The sequence below is a fragment of the Thalassophryne amazonica genome, chromosome 13, assembly GCF_902500255.1.
Source record: "Thalassophryne amazonica chromosome 13, fThaAma1.1, whole genome shotgun sequence".
Lineage (NCBI taxonomy): Eukaryota > Metazoa > Chordata > Actinopteri > Batrachoidiformes > Batrachoididae > Thalassophryne > Thalassophryne amazonica.
The window spans coordinates 26516698-26539364 of NC_047115.1; the positions used below are offsets into that span (position 1 = coordinate 26516698).

Sequence of the window (22667 nt, forward strand, 5' to 3'; positions counted from 1 at the left end):
CCATGTACAGATTGGCCACATTGTGGGATACCGGAGACCCCATTGCACAGCCATGAATCTGCCTGGCTGTGCAATGGGGTCTCCGGTATCCCCCATTGTGGCCAATCTGTACATGGAGCGAGTGGAGAAGACAGCCTTGACGTCTTTCACGGGCATCTCTCCCAGTCACTGGTTCAGATATGTTGATGACACATGGGTTAAAATCAAGCAACAGGAAGTTGAGGACTTTACAGAACACATCAACTCGGTGGACGCCAATATCAAGTTCACACGTGTGGATGCCAGAAACAACCATTTAGCCTTCTTGGACTGTGATGTTACGATTGGAGAGAACAGGCAGAAAACCAACTCACACTGACCAATATCTGCTCTTTGGCTCAAACCACCCCCTTGAACACAAGCTCGGGGTGACCAGGATGCTTCAACACAGAGCCCTACAGGTGCCCACAACTGCAGAGGGAAGGGCTAAAGAACAACAACTTGTCCAGAAAGCCCTTACAGTATGTGGGTACCCACGATGGTCCCTGGACAAAGTGCAGAAGTCCCAGAGAACAAAGAGACCAGATAGACAGGAGACGGAGACAAGAAGAAGAGTGTCTCTCCCTTATTTAGCAGGAGTAGGGGAAAAACTACAGAGGATCTTCAGACAGCACAAAATCCCAGTTTACTTTAATCCGGTTAACACCTTGAGACAGAAATTAGTTCACCCTAAGGACAGGATCCCTAGTTACAAACAGAGCAATGTAGTGTATTCTATCAGATGTCAGGAAAACTGTAATGAACACTACATAGGTGAGACTAAGCAACCTTTACCAAAAAGGCTATACCAGCACCGCAGAGAGGGCGCCAGTGGACCTCAGTCTGCAGTTCATCTCCACCTTAAAGACACTAACCACACGTTTGAGGACAAGGAAGTTAAAATATTAGCCAGAGAGAAGAAATGGTTTGAGAGAGAGGTCAAGGAGGGATTCTTTGTGAAATGTTTGAAACTTAGCCTTAACCGGGGAGGGGGTCTGAGACACGCTTTATCCCCTGTTTACAATGGGGTACTCAGGTCAAAGCAGTTTCAGTCTTTTGTTCATGGTAATGAGTCATTCACGTCATCAGCAGAGTCATCAAGGGAGCCATCAGGAGAGGGACAGCTGCCCTGTCATTAGGAGGGTGTTAACTAGAGCACAATAGGTGCTAATTAGAGCTGTTGTTTAGTCACCAGCCTATAGCAGTCTGCCTCTCGGTACGAGGGGTCTGGTTAGGTTTAAAACTCCAGCTTTTGTGACTTCTTGATTATTCTTCTCTACAAGAGTCAAGACAGAAGTCAGACCACCAGAGCAAGAATTTTAGCTGAGGAAGCTTCTGTGATTTGAAGCGAAATGTCCTCGCATCAAGAAACCCAGTCCAGTCGAAGATCCAAGCTTCTCTACTGTGTGTGTTAATGTTCAAAACGTAAGAATTAGTGCATTTTTTAAATTAAAGATATGTGTTATATTTTCACTTTGTACAAATGACAGAGTTGACATTAATGTAGCTAGATAGATAGATGCTTTATTAATCCCAGAGGGAAATTTAAGTATTCAATGTAGTTAAACTATCCGGATTAATTTGATTTATAAATCAAAACCATAAATTGAGCGCCTTGGGGCAACTGTTTGTTGTGATTTGGCGCTATACAAGAAAAAAGTTGATTGATTGATTGATTGAAGTCACACATGCTTTCCTTTTGAGGACTTCGGCCTCACAGGTGGACCACTGTATGCTGTTAAGGGTAATTACTTTTGTTTGTTTTGTGTAGCTGCTTGGCTGCCAGGCCCTTTCTGCTGGGGTAGAGTTGAGCTCAGCTCCTCTGAGCTGGCTCACTGCTGCAAAATACATAGCAGACAGGAGCCAACAGGGTTTATAAATGTTTTTCACCATTACTATGTAAAAAAAAAACAAACAAAAAAACAAAACAAAAAACATTAGCGGTCTAAAAGTTATCGGAAGCTAATTGGTCCGCTGATGGTCCGCTAACAAAAGTTAGCTTCAATAATTAGCAGATTAGCGGAACTGTGCCCACCACACTCTCTCTCTCTCTCTCTCTCTCTTTCACACACACACACACACACATTGCTTCTTTGTTTTCAGTTACTTGATTTTATGTTTCAATCTGGAAAATGTAAAAGGATGCTGCATACTTATGGTCATGGTAATCAAGCTCAATTGCATAATATAGTCTGTTACCGCATAGCCAAATATGAATTATTTGCGTCATTGCTACAGGCTGGAGTGAGAAAAAAAGACCAGTCATATAAAACTAGTGGACTGGACAAAAGAGCATCATAACTGTTGAGACGTTCGGAATTGGGATACACAAAACGACTGGATAAAACGGACAGTCAGCTGTAATATTCGTGACTGAGTTTGATGCTAGAGGGCATAAGATGCATGTTTGGTGTTCATCACCCATAATGGATAGTTCCTGTCCTCAAATGCTTGAAACTTTTGGAATCTGATTTCTTAACACTGAAAGTGGAAACCACTGCAAAATATTAAAACAAACAAAAAAAACCACAGGACACTTGTGAAAATGGTTCTCAATTACAGGCCCATCAGTGGCCTCACAATGTCTTATTTTATTTATTTATCTTTTCTTTCCATACTATTGTTTTTGGTCCATTGACATTAACCGCTCATCATGGTTGGTAGTCCTCAGGGTTTTGGTAGTTGGACTTGTTCCCAAGAAGTAAGACATTGTGGCTGAAGAAGGGTAATGGAAGTCTTGGTAAATGATTGCTCACTGGATTGGAAACTTGAGACTTCTTGATCAGTGTTTTTTGTTGTTGTTTTCTTTTGTTTTCCTGCTATCTGTACGTAGATTCTTGTGCTTCTGGTAACAGTGACTACATTCATCAAAGGGCTCTCACATATATTGTTTTTGGCCTTTTTCACATGTACCAGAGCCAAGTGTGCTGAAAATGTTTTTTTTTTTGGTTGGGGTGTTGGGCTGAGCTGATTTAAACATTGGGCCGAACTGGAAACATATATATACATTCAGTGCACTATCAACACATTTTTTTTTCTTTTCCTTTGATTATTCCAGATTTGATTTTTTTTTTCAAGTTTTCTCTGTAGTTTTAGTATTCCAGACATTTCTGTGGTATTACTACCTTCTTTAATAAATGAAATTAAGACTAGAGTTTCCCGTGTGCCTTCTGGCAAACTGGAGCTCACATATGATGTACTGAAACAGTGGCTTTCTCTGTACCATTCAACTATGAAGCTGTGGCTGTTGAAGCACCAGGCAATAAATAAAGGAATCTGTAGTAACATTGGGCCTCATTTACAAACGTGTGTATGCAGAAATCTATGCTTAAACCGTGCGTACAAACATTTGATCCTCAAATCTGGGATTTATCAATATGTTTGAACCTAAATTTGTTTGTACTCTGCAAACACATTTAGAACATCTTCAAATCATGTGTACAGTACACTGTACAGACGCTCCCTATCCAACCTGATGGAGTTTGCGAGGTGCTGCAAAGAGGAATGGGCGAAACTGCCAAAAGATAGATGCACCATGATTGTGGAATCATATTCAAAAAGACTTGAGGCTGCAATTGCTGGCAAAGGTGCATCAACAAAGTACTGAGTAAAGGGTGTGCATACTTATGTACAACCCCAATTCCATTGAAGTTGGGACGTTGTGTGAAATGTAAATAAAAACAGTATACAATGATTTGCAAATCCTCTTCAACCTATATTCAATTGAATACACCACAAAGACAAGATATTTAACGTTCAAACGCATAGACTTTTTTGTTTTTGTGCAAATATTTGCTCATTTTGAAATGGATGCCTGCAACACATTTAAAAAAAAAAAAGCTGGGACAGGGGCAACAAAAGACTGGGAAAGTTGATGAATGCTCAAAGAACACCTGTTTGGAACATTTCACAGGTGAACAGGTTAATTGGAAACAGGTGAGTGTCATGACTGGGTATAAAAGGAGCATCCCCAAAAGGCTCAGCCGTTCACAAGCAAAGATGCGGCGAGGATCACACTTTGTCAACAACAGCATGAAAAATAGTCCAACAGTTTAAGAACAATGTTTCTCAATGATCAGTTGCAAGGAATTTAAGGATTCCATCATCTGCAGTCCATAATATAAACAGAAGATTCAGAGAATCTGGAGAACTTTCTGCTCATAAGCGGCATGGCTAAAAACCAACATTGAATGCCCGTGACCTTCGATCCCTCAGGTGGCACTGCATGTGTAAAGGATCTTACTGTGTGAGCTCAGGAACACTTCAGAAAACCATTGTCAGTTAACACAGTTCGTCGCTACATCTACAAGTGCAAGTTGAAACACTACTTTGAGGGAGTGCCAAAGTGGCGCCGTTGTGTCTGACTGCTCGTCTGCTGCTCTCCAGTCTGTTTATTTATTGTTTTTAATTTATGCTGTTTTTTAGTCAGAGGCACTGCGGGTGTATGATCGCTAAACTCTGCTGGATCTCCAGCCCCCGGTTCGTGGTGCGGTGTGGTTATCGGTGGGTGGACAGAACTTTCCGCCCCCATTTTTATCGGAGGTGCCGGCTTTTCTGTGCCGTGCTCCTGTGCTGCCTTTCGGCCGAAAGCGCAGTCATCGCCGCGGGAGACGAAGTGGATGTCTGGTGAAGCTGAAGCTCTGTTTGGCCTGCTGTTTGGCTTCCGGACGAGCTGTGCACAGAATTCTGGCAGGATCTGTGCTGTCCTGGCGCCTTGTGGATCCGGTTAGAGCCTGTGTGGTGCCGCTGGTCGGCTCATGAGGACTGTTGGCCTGGACGTCCACGTCTTCGCTGGATTGATGTGCGCCAGTGGCACTCTCGAAACCTGGGCTTGCTTCTCCGGGTTCCGAACAGTGAGACTGTCATCCCCACTGAGGTCCTTACCCTGGGTCTCCTGAACATCAGATCACTGTCCTCAAAATCATTGTTGATTAATGATTTAATCATGGATCATCATTTAGATATGATTGGCTTGTGTGAAACCTGGCTCAAACCCACAACTCTCCTTCCTCTGAATGAGGCCTGCCCACCAGCATATACATTTAGTCACGTGTCTCGTGGTGTGAAGCAAGGCAATTTGCTTATTGACAAAATGTATTAAATAAAGAAGAACTTGACACTCTTTCATCCTCATAATTGTCATAATTAAAATATTCAACTATACCAGTTGATTGACTTTACGTGGTGTACAATGGAATATATACAAATGTTGATATTGCATTGTCATAGTTTTGGCTCTCCTTGAATTGTTTATTTGCCTGTAATTGATTGGCCACTCCTAGCAACACCTCATGCCATTTAATTGTGTGTCTGTATTTTAATATATTAATTAGAAGGACATTAGAAGGCAGGCAGCGTATATAAAATTATATTGTTTAGCCCCCAATTTACTTTTGAAAGCAGCAATGCCATTTTCACTTAAATATGATTAGGTTCTGACTGAATTGCACTTATTAAATAGTGAAGACACAACCAAATGCAAATATCTGAACAATTGTGAAATAAATTAACTCTGCCTTATTTCTCTAAGTGGATCATCATTTTCTCCATCATTCAAAGACTATTCCTTCTCCTCTTCCTATTTTTATTCTTGTCAGTGATTTGTTTTTTTGTATCAACTTTGATATCAAAACAGTCTGAACCTCAGGGGACAGAGCATTCAGCAATCACCACATCCTTTATTTTAGCCACAGGCTTCTTCTATCACTGCAGAGGACACACTAGAAAACGGTGCTGTTTCTGGCTTCCAACTCCAACAGTTATTTCATTTTCAGATATTGTAAAATTCTTCTGGTATTTTTTATCTTATTTTATTTTCTCCCTTATTTATCTAAAGGTGCACTGACACTAGCTGCACGCACTTGCACGCACGCCGTTGTGATGATCCCACTTGCTCTGATCCCAGCTGTACGCTGTGCTTTGTTCCACTGCCTGCCACGTGCTCTGTGCTGGATGCTGCATAAAATAACTATTTTGTAGTGGATTAATCATTTTCTCTGCAATTTGTCTGTTGAAAACGGCCATAATTGCTTCCTAAATTAGAGGTCCGTTCCAGCAGCGCCATTCTCGTGCGCTGAACAAGCCGAAGAAAGCATTTGGAGCCATTTTAAAAAGTATTTATTTGTCATGTTTATATTGTCATGGCTTGGTAAAACAGTTGCATGTTCTTTCCTTCTTGTCTGCAACTGTTAAAGTATGCTTATGATAGATTTAACATCTCCTTATAATTCTTCAGACCAGCTGCGCTCTTATGCGATCCGCTGACGCAACCACTCGCTCTGTTCACTTCTTCTTTACTCCACTTGATGAGCTGCACGTCGTGTTGGTGCGCAGATCGTGCCATGTATCATAACATTTATGCGTGAAGGATTTTTTGGAACATTTCGAAATTCTCTTTGCGCAGTTGCATGCGCCGGCACCCCCTCACGTTCAGTCTGCACCCGTTAAAGATGAGTTTACTCTCCTGCACGACACAGGTCATGCAAGTGCAGTGTCAGTGCACCTTAAGTCTCTTTCACCTTTGTTCCACACAGTGCTGCTTTTAAGAAACACAAAAAGGATGTCCTTGTCTAGAAAGAGGCGTGGCAGTATGCAGGATACAGCTCGCGGGCATGCATCTGTCAGTTCAGAATTATTCTGATTGGCAGACATACACAAGGTGGTGAAATCAAAATTGGCTAGTACATAACGTGTCATGAATCGGGCGGTGATTTTACATATTCCACATTGACCTCACACCATGATCGTTTGCTCAGTAGCGAGAAGAAGCAGTTTCCTCAAATATTGTGCCTCATATAATAACATTAATTAGCCTGTTAGCGTCTTTTTGCTGATGCATTTGTATTTATAAATAATGCAAGATTAATTTTTTTTTTTATTTCTCTCTCTCTCTCTCTCTCTCTCTCTCTCTCTCTCTCTCTGAGGCATTTTTGAACTGATGTGATAAATATTCTAGTGCAGCTTATAGTCCAGAAAACACTAATATTACTGCAGCAACACATTTTCCTTGCAGAAATGTTATTGTATATGATAAGTTAAATCTTATATGATAATTGTGTGTGACGTCTGTTTCAGATCATGGATGAGACCCAGACACAGATAGCCTGGCCTTCCAAATTAAAAATTGGTGCCAAATCTAAAAAAGGTGAGTTGTCTTTTGTTTTTGGCAATGTATACTGATTATGTAAATGCTGAACTTCTGCATTGCTTGAATTGCTCCTATAGCCAATTTTTGTCTTGTGTAAAGGCAGCAGGCTTAATTTCTCCTCATTGACATTATTTTTATTATTATTTACTTTTTAAAACGTTGAGCTATGTTGACATGCATCCTAATAGGGTTGCAACAAATTGTTGAGGTCATCAGTTATTTCCATATATATATATATATATATATATATATATACGCGTATAATATATTTGAAATACTTTTGTGCTTGGCATTTAAAAGCTGAGAGTAATGAATCATTGAAGGGTAGCAGATGTTGTGGGTCCATTTCTTTCCAAGAGCCATTCAAAAGTGTGGGTCATCTTTCTTTTTTGTTCTCTCCCAAACACACCTACGCTGTAATCTAAATGCTTTAAGTGTCTGTCTGACTGCTGTCAATCAGTCACACGTAGCAGAAAAGCCAGACCCCTTTGGCTTCATTCACACATAAATCTTTCCACATTGCAGAACTGTGGTGTTGTTATTTGTGCTTTAGAATATAGCTCTGGTTAACTGGTCTACCCCCCCCCCCCCCCCCCCCCCAATCTAGCGCCACTATAGTGTAGTGTCATCTCATGATGTTTTAGTGGGAGACTTGGTGGGAATAAAAAGGCACGCAAACCCGCGTTTGCGGGAGATTTCACATAAACAACTTCTTTATTTTATCCTGTTTACATCCAGATGACACAAACTATGACAAAACAAGCCTCACACGAAGCCAGATCTCTGCATTTTTTGTTTTGTCTTGGTGGGGACGCAGCGATCGCTGGGGAGGAGGCACGCCAGCGCCGAGCGTCACGGAGGCAGGTGCATAGCCGACTCGATCAACGCTGTCTGTTGTGGGATCGATCAGATCAGAGGCTAAGAACGATAATGCAGCCTCTGTGACAGTGAACAGACAGGGAGGCTTTTATGAAGAAAACAGCAGAACAGAATTTGTAATTCTTCAGGTACCAAGACACACATTGAGATTTTGGTGCTTGACAGTGGTGTGCATTATTTCCATTCTTCTGTGTTTTAAAGGACATGTCACACTGAAATCAGAACATTCCCAAGTGTTTCCGACAGCATTTCGTAGAGCACTTGAACGCTGCTAACGTTAAAAATGGAACCACAGATTACAAAGTTTATATAAGTGTGATGTGTTATGATGACTCGTTTTTTTTTTTTTTGTTATAACTGTTCATTTTGATGCATTCACGGTAAAAGGAGCCGCTTTCCACTGTGCAAAAACCTAGTGCGCGTGCACATTGCGCGAGTGTGGTGAACACTGCTCCGTTACAGAACAGTCTCACGTCAAGACAGACACTCAAAATAAAATAAAAAATAAAAATAAACCCTACCAGCTCCACTGAGAAGAAAAAAAAAACCTGAACAGTCATCCACTTGTGATGTCCAAAGTTCACTCCACCAGAGTCTCAATGCACGCATCGCGCGCGATCACCAGCCGGTTTTATGGAGCTCCTCACAAAGTTCTCTCACGGTCCATTATCTCTTGAAAATAACGTATTCCAACTTTTTTCCAAAATCCATCTGTGTGCCCAGCGTGTAAAGAAACAGCGTCATGGAGACACTCCGCGTGCACGCTCATGGCAGGACTAAAGTAGTGTACAGCGAAACAAACAGCAACATCACCACACGTTGGAATCCAAAATACAACAGACTCTGAAAATATTAAGAGTTTTGGGGTGAAGTGTGTCGCCTCCTGTCTCTCTGTACAGCCTCTGTAAATCCAAACCTTTAGTTTTGAATGAAAGCTCAGAAGCTTCGTTATCGGGTGAAGCAGTGTTCGTTTCTTCACTGTGTCAGCCTGATGTTTCTGCTTTTCCAAAAATGTGCAGAGTAATAAGACATTTTCCAGAAATGCACCTGCAGACTCGGGGAGGAAAGCTGGACCTTTTGTTTTTTTGTTTTTATTTTATTGTTTGACAATATAGAGACGTGTCAGAATCTGAATCACAAGGACAAGGTGAGATTTTCACACTTTGAAATGAACACCCCCAGCCTGTTGATATTGTGACTTGGGAATTCAAACTTTTCAAATTGAAAACTATGCAGGGGAAAAGTGTAAAAAAGTCTGGAATCTCCCACATTTTAAATTGTCTTTCTGTACATTATTTTTTTCTTCCAAACAAGTTTATTGCACATTTGTTACATACAGTGTGTCAACGAAACACAAACATTTTAGATTAACTAATCAACAGTTAAGCACAGAATCAGTCCAGAAAAAGGACTAAAAGATTTTTATTTTTTTCTTAGGGCTTCAGAACACAAGGTTGGATAGGGCACCGAGTGGGAGCGTTGCGCATGGTGATAGTTCCCAACAGCACTGCTATACTAAAAATTTCTGGGGAGAACCCTGTTTTGATAATTGACTAGTTACCGCTTATTTTTGCGATTAGTCGACTAATCGGATCATACATAAATTGCAGCTTAATGCACCAACATGCAGCTACCGTTATATAACCATCATTTGATTCAAGCTTGAAGTGTTTAAGGTACGTGCTAACTAAAAATAATAAGATGATTTTCATTCAATTATTATTTGGTAACAGAGTTGTTTATTGAAGAGGAACGTATTTTTTTAGCACTGTAACGTAGCATTATAAAACATTGGTGTTATCACATGTCCTATTCAAACATGACAACGCTGTTATAACGTTATAGCAAACACACAACCTGTGTTAAGGCTAATGAAATCATCGTCGTTAATGTTAATGCTTACAGCTAAGTACGTAGCTCACTATAGACATTAATGTTAGCGACTAATTAGCCAATTAGCTTACCAAGATGGCTCTCACTTCGTCAGAATAGGCCACAACGTCTTTTCTTCTCAGATGCTGTTGGATTGCTGTTGTGCTGCTGTGGAAGGCAAGTTCTGCCTTGCAGATTTTGCATTGCACATTTTTCTCTTTAATTTGTTTAAAATGCTCCCAAATTTTTGAGCTTTGTTGTCGGGTAGCTATGATATTGTTTGGACATATCTTTTGCGGTGACATCACGGCTGACCCAGATTGGCACTACTGTGCATGTGCATCAAGGGCATAAAGGCAGTGGAAGGTACAGCAGCAGTTTTGAGAGAAAAACAAAGCTTAAAAAAATAAATGATGATGTTGATTATTACCTACTATTTTGATAGTCAACGTAATCGTGACTCGTCAACTAATTGTCAGCCCTACACTGTATAATTCTTAAGGTTTGTGCAGTCATGCTGCTCTCTGTACACCTGCTCCTATCATATGTCAGAGGTTAAGCAGAGTACATCCCCATAAGTACTTGGCTGATAGAACATCATGTTTCTCCATGTAGAACTGGAGTTTCAGTCAGGAAGGGCATCTGGTGTAAAACATGAGTTGTACTAGATGTCCATAAGGATGTGTTGCTGTTGCAACCCTCAGCAACTGGGGGCTCATTCACTGTTCTGGGCTAAGATGGAGGAAGGGATAGAATAAACAGCACAGAACAAGAAGGTATCGGTCTGCTGTTTTCCTTCTCTTGCTCACAGCGTATCTCCTGCTGCAGTTTGTGCAGCAAAGTAGAAAAACTGGGATACATGGGTCTATTGTTGAAATGAAATTGTGCGGCGCAGCACCAACTGTTTTCTGCACATGTCAGTATAGCCAATCTAATTGGATTGAGCAGTATAGATAAACCAGTGTATCTGTCTGATTTTGTTATTATGGTCACGTAAACGATATGTGTGGGTTCACTTATTGAAATGATTCAATTCCGACTGAATTCCGTTCACATTGGAACCTATTGTGTAAACGTTGCTACTGTTTTGAATTACCTCCCCCACCAAAGACTGGTTAATGGTTATGACTCAGTCTTGCTTGAAGCAGAAGATTGTTTTCTGCAAAGTCACTAGAATTAGACAAACTGCAGTGATGGGATTACAAGGTTATTACAAATTAAATTGAATACTGAAAAAATTTCCATGCTTCCATTTCCTTACAAGACAGTATCTTCATGTGAACGGATGAACACGATTATATTCAGGAGGCGAAGGAGTGGAGGTTTTTTGTACTGACGCTTAAGCGTTTATTGGTGAAGTTGTTCCAGTTCTGTTTTACCAATAGAACATTATCACAGTTATTTAAGCCTGTTACACGAGTGGATGGGTGAGGCTTGAGGGAAGGGGAGTTGAGGGAGGCGTAGGTGTAGTTGTGCCCATTTTCTTGTGCCCAAGAGGGTTATGAATGTCTGTCTTCTATCCAGATGTGGAATCCAGTGACGTTGTGTAATGTCCTCACTCTGTACAAGATGTCAGAGTTCCTCAGAATCCTACATTTGTACTTCTGCATAATTAATCGTCTAAGTCCTGGCAATCCATTCACTCATTTATTGTCAGGATTAGTTCATTCACAAAACCTGCCACCATTACTGGGGAGTAATGTTCTACGTTCCAAGTGAAAATATCTAAGATTCTGATCCATGATTTATAAGCTGTCTGAGTTTTCTCTGTGTTGTGTAAACCGAGAGGAGCACAGGGAAAGAATGTTAGATAATGATTTACAGTAACTTATGAGCGAAAGCATATTCGGGAGAAGAAAAACGTGGGTTTGACCCTGTGTTTTAACAGCGTATTGTTCATGTGAGGGAATTAGGCCAAAGCAAAATGACAGAAAAGCAGAATGTTCTATCTCCTGTCTACAGTAAATAATGCAGCAATGCACTGAATGAAGAAGCAGCACTGGGTGGAAGAACCTCACCATAGCGTTCAGTAAATTTAAGACCTCTTTTTACCTTTGTACATCACCTGACACAATGATCACTTGTACAATTTCCTCAAAATATCACAATAATTTGTTTGTTGGTATGTGCAGCCTGACAGTTTATTTACCATGCCTAAAGTCTTATTTTTAAGGGTGTTAGTTTGTCGTCTTTTCCTTGAATCTTCTATTAGTGCCATCTTTCATGTCCTATCTGTTACACACCACAGGATAGTGGCAGATGTGAGGGTGTTTGTGTTTGCAACCTCTCCTTGTACAGGACTCGCACACTCCATCCAAATGCCAGCTCCCGTGTTTAATTTATCACATGCAACTACATAACTAGACTTGCCACATGCGTAAGTGCGATAAGGTCGGTTGTTAGCTTCCAGGGCAAGCCACCAGTACACTCAGTGATTTAATACAGCGAGAAGAGATGTATAGTTCATGTACGAGTCAGATTTTTGTTGCACTATCAGAACCATGTAGTAGAATGCTGATTGTTATTTTTATGTTTTAGGTCTGATTTTATTTTCATCAAGTATCCGCACATAGAGGGTCACTCTCTGTACAACCTCTTATGGTGTTGTCTTTGTTTTTGGCGATTAATATCCAAACCTGCTCACACTCAGCTGTTCTCTGTTTTAATGTTTCTGCAGATGTTTTGAATGAGAATGGCCAAGCCAAAAAGAACTTCATTCTCGCACAAATGACGGGAATTTAGTCCGTAGCTGGAAAAATTCTTTAGCTTTGCCAGGACGGGGCTCTGGGTCAAAAGGTTCCTTTTCTGTCAAAATGCAAGTGTGTGGAATCCGTGTGACTGAAAACACTCACGCTTTGCAGCTGCAAATCCGTCCTTGTTTGTTTTTGAAGGTGGTGCGTGCGCCAAATTAATACTTAAGGTGTTCATTTTTTTTATTCCACAATCAATCATCATAAAAGAACTTGCAGCATGCTGCACTTCAAAAAATGTGGGGGTATTGTGCTTCACGGCTGCAGCACTCGTTTAGCCCGGCTAATGTTTGCCAGATGTGTTGTGCAGGTTAGAGCAGGGACACTAGAAGACCCATACTCCCTCTAATGGTCACAGTGCATGTCACAGCCAGAAGTACAGGGATTTATATTGTTTATAGCAACAGCCACGCATCATGGGAAATCGTGCTGCAGCCACAGCTGTCTCTTTCTTTTTGTCCCTCCGTGTTCTTCTCAGTGTGCATCTTGTTTGTGCTTTGGGCTCTTGCCATTCCTCACGTGATCCAACATCAATATAGTGCACTGAGTTTCCTGATTACTGGTGCAGAAATGTCTTAATAACAGAATTCTTTAGAAAAGCCAACCTATGTTATACTGCTGTCTAAATAAGACTAGGTCATGTGCCGTCTTTGTATTTGTGAGGTGTCTACAAAGTATCATCGTTTTGAAGCATGTGCTCAAATACAAATTGGTGGTAGCGGGGGGGGGGGGGGGGGGGGGGTGGGGGTGGTAGAAAAGGGCTGTAGTCATGTATTTACTAGTTGTTTTTATTGTGACACTGTTTAAAATTTTTTACTCCTGGCTTCTTAAATAGTCGACACGTACCTATTAGGGTTCGCTGACGTCCAACTGACTTTATAACAATAAATCCGTCCCAGTGAATCCGCTCTGGTGGCTATGCTGTAAATCTGACTTACTATAAATGTGTGTGTGTGTGTGTGTGTGTTGGGAGGACTATGCCTGGAAGGGAGCTTAGCAGACTTCCTGTTGCTCCGTACAGTTAAAACGGGCCAGTGGACTGTCGGTGTGCACTCACACCTGGATTCATGCCGAGTCTACGAGGTCTATTAGACAATAAACCGACCCTTTATTTTTTTTTTTTTTAACTATATGGATTTGAATCACGTGCGATTCCACCAATCATGCTTGAACCCTCGTGCGCATGCGTGAGTTTTTTCACGTGTGTCGGTGACGTCATTTCCCTGTAGGCAGGCCTTGAGTGAGATGTGGTCCCGCCCTCTCGGCTGAATTCCTTTGTTTCAAACGCTGCTCGAGACGGCGCGCGTTGCTTTATCAAAATTTTTTCTGGACCTGTGAGGAATATCCGAGTGGATACTATTTGAGAAATTAAGCTGGTTTTCGGTGAAAAGTTTAACGGCTGATGAGAGATTATGGGGTGTTTCTGTCGGTATAAGGATTTCCCACAGAGCGGGACGTCCTGCAGCGCTTCCAGGTGCCGTCGTCGGCCTGTTTCGACCTGAAAACATCCTAATTTAAGGCTTAATTCACCCAGGACGTCGTGAGAAAACAGAGAAGATTCAGAAGAGGCCGGCATGAGGACTTTATGCGGACATTCCACTGTTTAAGGACATTTTTTAATGAAAGACGTGCGCGCAAATTCTGTGTGCGCCGCGACAGGAAAAACACCTCTGTGTTGAAAACCATTTGTAAAATTCAGGCGGCTTTTGATGGCTTTCAACAAGTAACTGAGAAATTGTTTAACAGCTTGGGCATGTTCCAACTTGCCCGTTAAGGTTTCCAACGGAGGTGTTTTTCCTGTCGCGACCCCCCCGCGGTCGGGTCCGGCCCGACATGCGACTCTGCCCGCACGATCTTTCATTATAAAATGTCCGTTAACAATGGAATGTCCGAATAAACTCCTCATGCCGACTTCTTCTGAAAGTTCTCTGTTCTCTGACGACTTCCTGGGTCAACAGAGCCTGAAATGTGGAAGTTTTCAACTTGAAACGGCGAGACGCTGCCGCCTCGAAGCACAGATCGCCGTCAGGCGCCGTGGGCCGTCCTTACGGCGACACTACCAGACCAAAATCTCTCATCAGCCGTTAAAATTTTTACCGAAAACCAGCTGAATTTATCGAATGGTGTCCACTCAGTTGTGCCTTACAGTTTTGAAAAAGTTTTGATCAAACAAAGCAGCAGTCTCTGAGCCATTCCTAAACAATGAAAAAAACGACGAGAGGGTGGGCGACTCCTCACTCAAAGACTGCCCACAGGCGAATGACGTAACCGACAGGCGTGAAAAAACTCTCGCATGCCCACGAGGGTTCAAGCATGTCTGATGTAATCACACGTGATTCAAATCCATATGGTTTTTGAAAAAAATAATAAGGTCGGATACTTTTCTAATAGACTTCGTATGTAGGCTTACCTGCTACTACACAGATGCACATATACCCCCCACCACCATCATGGATTAGGTATGCAGTATGATTATTTTAACTGAGTGATTTGAAGACCTAGGAGGTTTTTGAAATCTGTTGAGTCAGGCTGCTGTTAGCATTATGTGCATGGCCTTCTGTGCACCACCAACAATGCATTTACCCCAGAAAAGTTTGAGTGCGCACGCTGAGAGAACATGCTGCATTTCTGGACACGAACACGGAGAAAAAGGACTTCATGTGTTGACAGTCAGCAACAGACTGTATGCTCCACTGTTTAAATGGCTAGGAGTTTTTGATTGAATGTGTCCGTGGTTAACATTGAAAACTGACTGTGCATGTCACGTCACTTTTTCATTTTATTTATTTATTTTGTTGCTGCAGAGATGAAAAAGCACCAGACAAAGTTGGTTAAACACCCACCTTAAACAAATTAATTCTGTGACCCCCATCATATTGTAAACAGCAAAAAACAATATTTCCGTGATGTTTTTTCTCATCATCCATGTCCTGTGCTCTTATTGTGAAAGACTTTTGTGCAACAAACAAGAAGTGATCTGTGCCTGGATTTAAACAGCAACTTTTTGAAGCTTCCATGAAAGGCAGAGTTTTCTGTTTTAATGTAAACACTGCAGAATGTTTCAGTGAAGTAAATTATTGCCCATGTGGTTAAAATTGAAAACTGACCGTGCACATCACATCACCTTTATTTATTTATTTATTTTTGCTGCACCAGACATCCGCTGACAAGGAACAAACACATTTAATAAATGACAAAAGGATAAGAAAAAACAGACATGGACAGGTGATTTATTCTTTATTTGTGAGGAAATCAGACATTTTATTGGAGTGAGCCATCCTACAAGCATAATATTTGACCGAGTTTCTTCAAATGGTTCAAGCAGAATTTCGTTTGAGAATGCCCAGGCCCCTCAGACGTGCGAATACAGTAATTATTGTGAACAAGGGCTGATGGCGAGCCCAGTCATGGTTAACAGCATTGTAAACCATGCTCTCAATTGTTTATTCAGTAAAATAAAATTTCTCATATCAACAAAAATAACTCAAACGTGTTCATGAAAGGTTCATATCATCCGAAATAATCTCTTAATGGTTATATCAGTTGGGCTCTATTCGTGACTGTGGTAAGGATACAAATACACACACTTTTTCTTCTTTAAATCTTATTTGTACAGGAAGAAAGCTTAGGCACATCAGTCTCTGTGATAAAGCCATTTGCTGGGGTCATTCTGTCACCACAAAACAGAAAGCCCAAGACAAGCTTGACAGAATATGTGTTAACCTAACAGGCCTGTCACACCTTGATGATATAGCCAGCGTATACCAGCGTATGAAAAATATGCCGAATACGCTGGTCTACGTCTAAGTTTTGAATAAATTTTGTATAAGTTAAGAGCACGTTGAAGCACGCTGGTATACAGCATAGTACGGCAAAAATATTTGGGCACGCACAATATTTTCGACACATACCAACATATGGCTCAAACGTCCCACATACGCGGACCATAACTTATAGGTAAGTTATGCGATTGTTGACACGTGTTTTTTAAAACTTACTCATAAGTCAAAATACGTCCACTGATGCTGCCCATTGATTGGCTGAATAACTGAAAGCTGCAGTCCTCATGTGAACAGGTCAGACTGTTTCAAATATTAAAGGACATATCGCACCAAAATCATAATTTCGATTTAGGCTGTTAGTGACCATGATACACCAGGATTACTTTGTGCACTTCAATGACCAGTTTCAAAGTATACGGCATTCGCAGCAAACAGCTATGGGGACTTCTGAAAACAAAGTATTTGTCTTTACAAGTGTTTCCGACAGTGTTTACGTAGATTTGAGGAAAATGTCCCAGCGCGCGCTTGAATGGAATGTAGCTGCTAACATTAAGAATGGAGCCACGGATTAATTCCAAAGTTTCCATAAGTGGAATTTTGTGTTATGATGATTCATTTTTAAGTGATAACTGTAAATTTTGATGCTGTCACAGTAAAAGCAGCAGCCGTCAGAAGACAGTGAGTGTTCATGGCCATTAGTCATAAATGTAGCCTGTTAAAAACAGTTTCTGTTAGACACTCAGCTTTCTGCAGGGTTATTAGTGTTGTCATGAATATAACTGTGACAAATCTAAAAAATACATCTGTGTGATGGTGGCCTGAAAAACAGTGGAGAGGTCACTCTTGCATGTTTGAGGTGTAAAGCAAATATGACCTAAGATGATTTTTTTTTTTTTTTTGGATTATTTATTTTTTTTATTTTTTTTATTTTTTGCAGTGCTTGATGATGATTTTTACTGTGATATTTACAGGTTTTACCCTGTTATTTATGAGTTTTACTAAGATACCTTTTTATGACTGTGTGCTTTTATTGTGTTTTTCTACATTTTATACTTCACACAATATATGAATTAATTATGTTAAAACAGCATACTGCTCCGCACACATCAAGATCCAAAATCTGAGAGACTCTCTCAGTGTAAAATAAAATAAAGCCTACCAGCTCCACTGAGTAAAAAAAAAAATACAAAAGGGAAAAAACTGAACAGAGCACCCACTTGGTAGAATGATTTCCCAGATTAAATATGTAAAGTCCACTCCACCAAAGACTTCCCAAGCATGGATCGTGCGCGATCGCCAGCCAAACAGCATGTTCAACTCCACTATAAGTCCTCACGCACGGATCGCATGCAATTGTTGGTCGGATAATAATGTCCAACTGCAGCTCTGCTGTCAGCTTCTCAAGTTCTCCCATGTTTCTGGCATGTTAGATAGAAAGTCCATTATCTACTGAAATAAACTTCTTCTGACTTTTCCAATGTAAGAAATACATCTGCATTTTCAGGCAATCTGTAAAAACAGCGCTGTAGAGACATTCCACGTCCATGTTCACGGCAGCAGTAAAACAGCGTCCTGCGACAGCAGCATCGGCATACATTAGATTCCAAAATCCGACAGACTCTGAAAAAGTTATGAGTTTTGGTATGAAGTGTGTCGTCTCCTCTCTGTACAGCCTTTGTAAATCTGAGCCATTACTTTCAAATCCAAGCTCAGAAGCTTCGTGATCGGCCATAGCCGCATTTGTTTCACTCTGTCTGTCAGCCATTGAAATGTTTTTGCTTATTCTAAAATGGAGGTCACACACTGAGAAATGCATAGTAAGATGTTTTCCGGAAATGCACTTGTTAACTTCCTCAGCGAGAGGTATAATTAGCAATAAAATACATCTGAGACCACTAATTATTACTGCATGTGTGCGGAGAGACTTCCAATCATGAATACTTTGATGTTGTGTTGCTAACTGAGACATTAAATAACGTGTGACACACGGGGTAAAAATAAAGTCTTAATCTTACCTGTTGCGTCGTTTCTGTCGGCTTCATCATCACAGTCTGACAAAAACCTATCCATATAAAGCATCCTGATTTTGAGGAATGGTGTCTGAAAATACTTTAGTTCCTTGTCATGGCTGAAGAAACGTAGTTTTTAAAGAAGTCTCTCTGTTTTGTCTGCTCCCAGTGTGTTTCTCAGCCTGAACCAGAGAACACTGGTGCTTTGAGCCACAACAAGAAAATTAACGTATTTTAAAAGTTGAAAGAGTCACAGCACCTCATTCATTCACGTCAGCGTTTATCACAAACATCAGTCGATTCTTCAGCATTGTGCATGCGATGAAAATAAATACCACGGCCCAGCAAGACAAAAATTTAATTAAATTTAAATTACTCTGTTTGGCCTCCATGTAGAATTAGAGAGGCTGCGTGAAAGCATACACACACTCGATGACGAGCTTGTCAACATCTACGTGCACCGCCTGCCAAACAAAAGGGTTCTGCAGGTAGTGGAAACACAAACTAAGCCAGACTTAACTGTTCCGACCTAAATTGTCATGGTGTGATAGCTGCATAACTTTTTCGGTGTATTCAGCATATTCGCCTGCAATGTATAGTAAGTCCCTTTGGCTGCTCCCTTGTTTGCACTTGGGGTCACCACAGCAAATCCAAGGTGGATCTGCATGTTAAATTGGCACAGGTTTTACACCGGATGCCCTTCCTGACGCATCTCCACATTACATGGAGAAATGTGGCAGGGCTGGGATTTGAACCCGGAACCTTCTACACTGCAACCAAGCGCATTAACCACTTGGCCACCACCCCTGCAAGTCTGCTATGCATACTCTGGCTAAATCATCAAGGTGTGCAACTCAGACAACCAAATATACCACATTATGTGCAGTGATAGAATAAAAAATAAAATTGAATACACCACAAAGAGATGTAGTCCCAGAGAAATGGAATGCGTATATGCATGATCTGTTATTGAGGTAGGTAAATGCCTCGAGTTTTTCCTTACCACTGTTACATGCGTGCTTGCTCAGGGGATTGGTAAAGTTAGACCAGCTGGGGGAACGAGGGTCAAAACAGTGCAGGTTTTCCTTACAACCAATCACCTCAGCAGGTGGGTCTGCTGATGAGCTTCTCCCCTGAACATAAACACCTGATCATCAATGAAATCACCTGCTGAGGGTGATTGGTAGAAAGGGAAACATGCCTGTCCACATCAGCTGGTCTTCTTTGTGGTCTTCAAAACAGTTCACCACTCATCCAACTTACTTTCCGAGTGTGAGGGTGGCAATGTGGACATATTGCTTTAATTCATTTGAAAGCTTGACTCTTAGTCTTGTCCATCCAAATTGGAAGTCCCAAAAACCAGTTTTATTTGTTATTATCTATCGTCCACCTGGTCGTTACTGTGAGTTTCTCTGTGAATTTTCAGACCTTTTGTCTGACTTAGTGCTTAGCTCAGATAGATAATTATAGTGGGCGATTTTAACATCCACACAGATGCTGAGAATGACAGCCTCAACACTGCATTTAATCTATTATTAGACTCTATTGGCTTTGCTCAAAAAGTAAATGAGTCCACCCACCACTTTAATCATATCTTAGATCTTGTTCTGACTTATGGTATGGAAACTGAAGACTTAACAGTATTCCCTGAAAACTCCCTTCTGTCTGATCATTTCTTAATAACATTTACATTTACTCTGATGGACTACCCAGCAGTGGGGAATAAGTTTCATTACACTAGAAGTCTTTCAGAAAGCGCTGTAACTAGGTTTAAGGATATGATTCCTTCTTTATGTTCTCTAATGCCATATACCAACACAGTGCAGAGTAGCTACCTAAACTCTGTGAGTGAGATAGAGTATCTCGTCAATAGTTTTACATCCTCATTGAAGACAACTTTGGATGCTGTAGCTCCTCTGAAAAAGAGCTTTAAATCAGAAGTGCCTGACTCCGTGGTATAACTCACAAACTCGTAGCTTAAAGCAGATAACCCGTAAGTTGGAGAGGAAATGGCGTCTCACTAATTTAGAAGATCTTCACTTAGCCTGAAAAAGAGTCTGTTGCTCTATAAAAAAGCCCTCCGTAAAGCTAGGACATCTTTCTACTCATCACTAATTGAAGAAAATAAGAACAACCCCAGGTTTCTTTTCAGCACTGTAGCCAGGCTGACAAAGAGTCAGAGCTCTATTGAGCTGAGTATTCCATTAACTTAACTAGTAATGACTTCATGACTTCTTGCTAACAAATTTTAACTATTAGAGAAAAAATTACTCATAACCATCCCAAAGACGTATCGTTATCTTTGGCTGCTTTCAGTGATGCCGGTATTTGGTTAGACTCTTTCTCTCCGATTGTTCTGTCTGAGTTATTTTCATTAGTTACTTCATCCAAACCATCAACATGTTTATTAGACCCCATTCCTACCAGGCTGCTCAAGGAAGCCCTACCATTATTTAATGCTTCGATCTTAAATATGATCAATCTATCTTTATTAGTTGGCTATGTACCACAGGCTTTTAAGGTGGCAGTAATTAAACCATTACTTAAAAAGCCATCACTTGACCCAGCTATCTTAGCTAATTATAGGCCAATCTCCAACCTTCCTTTTCTCTCAAAAATTCTTGAAAGGGTAGTTGTAAAACAGCTAACTGATCATCTGCAGAGGAATGGTCTATTTGAAGAGTTTCAGTCAGGTTTTAGAATTCATCATAGTACAGAAACAGCATTAGTGAAGGTTACAAATGATCTTCTTATGGCCTCAGACAGTGGACTCATCTCTGTGCTTGTTCTGTTAGACCTCAGTGCTGCTTTTGATACTGTTGACCATAAAATTTTATTACAGAGATTAGAGCATGCCATAGGTATTAAAGGCACTGCGCTGCGGTGGTTTGAATCATATTTGTCTAATAGATTACAATTTGTTCATGTAAATGGGGAATCTTCTTCACAGACTAAAGTTAATTATGGAGTTCCACAAGGTTCTGTGCTAGGACCAATTTTATTCACTTTATACATGCTTCCCTTAGGTAGTATTATTAGACGGTATTGCTTAAATTTTCATTGTTACGCAGATGATACCCAGCTTATCTATCCATGAAGCCAGAGGACACACACCAATTAGCTAAACTGCAGGATTGTCTTACAGACATAAAGACATGGATGACCTCTAATTTCCTGCTTTTAAACTCAGATAAAACTGAAGTTATTGTACTTGGCCCCACAAATCTTAGAAACATGGTGTCTAACCAGATCCTTACTCTGGATGGCATTACCCTGACCTCTAGTAATACTGTGAGAAATCTTGGAGTCATTTTTGATCAGGATATGTCATTCAAAGCGCATATTAAACAAATATGTAGGACTGCTTTTTTGCATTTACGCAATATCTCTAAAATCAGAAAGGTCTTGTCTCAGAGTGATGCTGAAAAACTAATTCATGCATTTATTTCCTCTAGGCTGGACTATTGTAATTCATATTATCAGGTTGTCCTAAAGTTCCCTAAAAAGCTTCAGTTAATTCAAAATGCTGCAGCTAGAGTACTGACGGGGACTAGAAGGAGAGAGCATATCTCACCCATATTGGCCTCTCTTCATTGGCTCCTGTTAATTCTAGAATAGAATTTAAAATTCTTCTTCTTACTTATAAGGTTTTGAATAATCAGGTCCCATCTTATCTTAGGGACCTCGTAGTACCATATCACCCCAATAGAGCGCTTCGCTCTCAGACTGCAGGCTTACTTGTAGTTCCTAGGGTTTGTAAGAGTAGAATGGGAGGCAGAGCCTTCAGCTTTCAGGCTCCTCTCCTGTGGAACCAGCTCCCAATTCAGATCAGGGAGACAGGACACCCTCTCTACTTTTAAGATTAGCTTAAAACTTTCCTTTTTGCTAAAGCTTATAGTTAGGGCTGGATCAGGTGACCCTGAACCTTCCCTTAGTTATGCTGCTATAGACGTAGACTGCGGGGGGTTCCCATGATGCACTGTTTCTTTCTCTTTTTGCCCTGTATGCACCCACTCTGCATTTAATCATTAGTGATCGATCTCTGCTCCCCTCCACAGCATGTCTTTTTCCTGGTTCTCTCCCTCAGCCCAACCAGTCCCAGCAGAAGACTGCCCCTCCCTGAGCTGGTTCTGCTGGAGGTTTCTTCCTGTTAAAGGGGAGTTTTTCCTTCCCACTGTAGCCAAGTGCTTGCTCACAGGGGGTCGTTTTG

General features: G+C 41.0%; 1 protein-coding gene across 1 annotated transcript in view; it reads left to right on the forward strand.

Annotated features, from left to right (window-relative positions):
- LOC117523113 (protein bicaudal C homolog 1-B-like) overlaps positions 1 to 22667 on the forward strand; it is a 205541-nt gene that overhangs the window by 110487 nt on the left and 72387 nt on the right. Inside the window, exon 3 of the mRNA XM_034184536.1 lies at positions 7093 to 7162. Coding sequence (XP_034040427.1) covers positions 7093 to 7162 — 70 coding nt within the window. The remainder of the gene's footprint in view (positions 1 to 7092; positions 7163 to 22667) is intronic.